At 49.7% G+C, this 4,318-nt stretch overlaps 1 gene segment (V, D, J or C); it reads left to right on the forward strand.

The window, feature by feature from the left end:
* The first annotated feature begins 1,429 nt into the window (after nucleotides 1–1,429).
* Nucleotides 1,430–3,186, forward strand: LOC133752039 (probable non-functional immunoglobulin lambda variable 5-48). The segment is given in 3 exon segments: nucleotides 1,430–1,529; nucleotides 2,149–2,445; nucleotides 3,179–3,186. Coding segments are annotated over 3 exon segments (405 nt in total).
* The last annotated feature ends 1,132 nt before the right edge of the window (nucleotides 3,187–4,318 follow it).

Genomic DNA, 4,318 nt, shown 5'->3' on the forward strand with positions numbered 1-4,318 from the left:
GCCTCGGAATAAATAACAGAATAACTTAATTCTTTACTTGGGACTTTTCTTGAAGTACTTAAACCGTTATATGTAATTACACAATTTCAAGTGCTTGTATGGTCTGTAAGTCAGGTACCCTTCTCGTCAAGGCTTCTTGTTTACACTCTATTGTAGTGTGGTGTATACTCACAACCTTGGACACCCGCTCTTCTTATGTCTAATCACATTCAGGTACAGACCCATCAGGTCTGACGCTCAAGTCCTCTCATCCAGCTTCCCATAAGGACAGACAAACACTGCAGGAGGAGGGAGTTTGCTTTGTTTTCCTTTATCTTTCTGGTAACTAACCAAGGATACAAAAATTCGGTTTTGTCAAAATAATTTCTTGTGTTCTCTTTATTAAATTTTGAGTACTTGAAAAAGTAATCTTAAAAGAGCTAAAGCGTTATTTTGCTAGCTATTCATTTTGAAATATTTAATCACTTTATAATGCTGATTAAATCTAGCTTATAACTGGTTGAACCAAACTGATTAAATAGATGACTATTACTTCACAGTGATCTGGGGTTCGATTTTGACCCAGTGTTTTTTGTTTTGTTTTTTGACAGGCAGAGTGGACAGTGAGAGAGAGAGACAGAGTGAAAGGTCTTCCTTTTTGCCGTTGGTTCACCCTCCAATGGCCGCCGCGGCCGGCGCGCTGTGGCTGGCACACCGCGCTGATCCTAAGGCAGGAGCCAGGTGCTTATCCTGATCTCCCATGGGGTGCAGGGCCCAAGCACTTGGGCCATCCTCCTCTGCACTCCAGGGCCACAGCAGAGAGCTGGCCTGGAAGAAGGGCAACCGGGACAGGATCCGGTGCCCTGACCGGGACTAGAACCCTGTGTGCCGGCGCCGCTAGGCGGAGGATTAGCCTGTTGAGCCACGGCACCAGCCAACCCAGTGTTTTAATCCTTTTGACCTTGTTAGCAGGCCTGCTCAAGGTCAAAGTTCTCAATGACATCTCCTGACTGTAAGATATCCAGCTGGGCCCTTCGAGCTCCTCACAGGGTGTCTCTGTCATCTGAGGGGGTGATATCTCATTAGGCTGATTTAGATTACATGGAAAGTACTGTCAAATCACAAAATGATGCTAAGCTTTAAGTTGTATCAGTAGCTTTTTGATATATATCCTAGAGATGATGAAAATTTAGGGAGTGAACCAGTGGATGGAAGATCTCTCTCTGTGTCTCTCCCTCTCTCTGTCTGTAACTCTGCCTCTCACATAATCTTTAACACACACACACACACACACACAAGCTTATGTACAAGAGATCAGCTGGGAATCCAATTATTTAATGTGCAAGAGATGAAAGGCAGACAAAATACGCACATCCTTAACCCTATACCAATAAAAGGATATCATTGAAGTACGTTCTCTGAGGGAGCTAACACGTCTTCAGTTACGTACATGTGTGCACGTCACAGAGACCAGGACTTCTGCTTTGAGGAAGAAACCACAGTAATCACCACGCTGCATCAGAATCACGGGATTCAATACCAGGTCACGAGTGAGTGAGCAGTGCCTGGTGAGCTGCAGAAATCAAATGGATTACTCCCTCTCTGGGACATGAGGCTGTGTGTGTCCTGCTACCAGCAGGGGGCACTGTGGGGCTATCCTGCGGACCCACCCAGAAGCTGTCAGGACCATTCAGAGGAGCCCTGGCCTCGGGGCTGGGCCCTGTGCTCACTGCAGGGGAGTAAGCAGCTGTGTGCTCTCAGGCCTGACAGAGTCCCATAAGCAAGGACTTTGGCCTCACAGGTGCTTCCTGTCCTCTCAAGGCATCCCTGAGAAATGCAATAAACCCTCATCCTCCTCAGTCTGCAGTGGGAGCAGAGCCCCAGCACCAGGGCTCAGGGAGGGGCGGGGCAGGCACTGGGCGGGGCCTCATTTGTATGAGCAGCCCCTCCTCTGGCACAGACTGGGGAAGAAAAGGAGGCCTGGGGCAGCGCAGCCCACTGTGGGCATCAGGGGCTGTGACCACCATGGCCTGGGCTCCTCTCTTACTGCACAGGTAGGTTCGGCCCTGGGGGACCAGGTCCCAGCCTGGCTCAGACCCCTTGCTCAGACCCTGAGGGACGTGAGCCTGACCTCTGCCCCCTCCCGTGTGTCTGTGTCTGTGTCTGCAGGTTCCCTGTCCCAGCCCGTGCTGACTCAGCCGCCCTCCCTGTCTGTGTCTCTGGACACAACGGCCAGACTCACCTGCACCCTGAGCACTGGCTACAGCGTTGGCAGTTATGGTATAGCTTGGCTCCAGCAGGTGCCAGGGAGGCCTCCCAGGTATCTGCTAGCCTACCACACAGATGATATTAAACACCAGGGCTCCAGGGTGCCCAGCCGCTTCTCTGGATCCAGTGATAACTCGGCCAATGCAGGCGTCCTGAGCATCTCTGGGCTGCAGCCCGAGGACGAGGCCGACTATTACTGTGCGGTGGGAGCACAGTGTTTCAGATGATGAGGAAGCGAAACAAAAACCTCTGGGCCCACAGACCTTGGCTCTGAGGGCTTTCAATGATCAACGTCTGTGGAGACCCCTTGGGCAGACCTCTCTGCAGCAGGCTATGCCCAGGAACAGGGAAAAAAGAAAACACACAGGTGCAGCCTGAACCTGAGCCGCATTAGGGCATCTGGGGGAGGCACAGACAGATGAGGTCACAGAGCACAAGGGCACGGCTCTGTAGAGTTTGCACTGAATTAACAAAAGGAAACACACTGTCAGCTGCTGGAAATGCTGACCAGCACAACCACGGTCATCCACCGATCCATTTCCGCAGCTTGGCTCACACAGTGTGCTATCAGTGATGCCCCAGAGCTGATTTATGGGCACCCACTCCGGTGACAGACATGTGTGGCTCCCTCTGAATGCGACCAGATATTCATAGACACGGACTCCATGGACTCTGACAACCCCCAAATCCTCCCTCCCCTTCTCTCTGTCCCTGCATCCCTCGCGCCTCCTGCTCGCTCCTGGAGGGATTCAAGCCTTCACCCATCCCCACACTGCATTTGAAGAGAGACCTGAGCAGGCTCTGCTGCTGCTTCCAGTTCCCAGGGGCTGCATCTCCAGCGAGGGCAAGTTCCAGAAATCACAGCAGCATGGACCCTTTCACATGCTCCTGCCAGCTCTCATCCCCTGTCCTGCTTTTCTGCTCCCTACAGTCTCTTGAACGTGACAACATAATTCATGCTTACTTCCTAAAAATCACCTGTTCATTCAGTCATTGAATATTTGCACATGAAGTATTATCATGGTGGGTTTTTTTTTTTAAATTATGTATTTGAAACTCAGAGGGAGAGAGAGGGAGAGACAGAGAGAGATCTTCGATCTGCTGGCTCAATCCTCAGATGGCTGCAATGGCCAGCACTGGGCCAGGACAAAGCCAGGGACCAGGAGCTTCTTCCAGGTCTCCCATGTGGGCCATCCTCCACTGCTTTTCCCAGGCCATTAGCAATCACCTGGATCAGAAGAGGAGCACTTGGGCCACAAACTGGCACCCATACAAGATAACAGTGCTACAGGTGGTGGCTTTATCAGCTATACCACAACACCAGCAACTCATGGTGATTTTAATTCAACATATTTGAAATTGCACAGTTTAATAAGTAGTAGTCGATATATATATATATATGCATACATATATATAATTTACACACATTAACATATTGTTACATATTAATCTTTGTATCACTAATTTATAAATACAGTTTTTTAACGACCACACAATAATAATACAGAACACTTCCATCACCCATAAGTTTCTCTTGTGGCAATTTTCAATGTCTCAGCAACTCTGACCTGAAGACCCCGGGATCAGCTTCATACGTACAGATGATTCCATCCTAAGGGAAGCATGTGGTGTGTGCTCTGTTGTATCCACTTTCTAATGCTCCAAATAGGAATTGTGAAACCCATGCGCGTAATGTGTGTAGGGGCACTTCATTCTGTTAGGATTGTGCAGGCCTCCAATGCAGAAATGTTGCACCTTTCTGTTTAGTCATGTCCCGGCAAGCATTTGTGGTGTGTCCACACCGACCCGCTCCAAGTAATCCTGCTGCATGTTTTCATCAGTAAGTCACTCTGCGGTTCCATTTCCCTAGAATGATTCACCAGGAGTAGAAGGATAAGTCACAAGGAAAACTGTCTGCTCACTTTAGAAGGAAGTACTCAGCTGTTTTCCAGAGTGGCTGTATTCCTACCAGCAAGGCAACCCTGGTCCTCTTGTTTCGCACCCCTGCTGGTCCTGGCTGCCGTCACGCTGTCCATTCTGAGTCACTGGTCTCTCGCCCGTCCAGAAGCCA

Source organism: Lepus europaeus, chromosome 23 (assembly GCF_033115175.1).
Source record: "Lepus europaeus isolate LE1 chromosome 23, mLepTim1.pri, whole genome shotgun sequence".
NCBI lineage: Eukaryota > Metazoa > Chordata > Mammalia > Lagomorpha > Leporidae > Lepus > Lepus europaeus.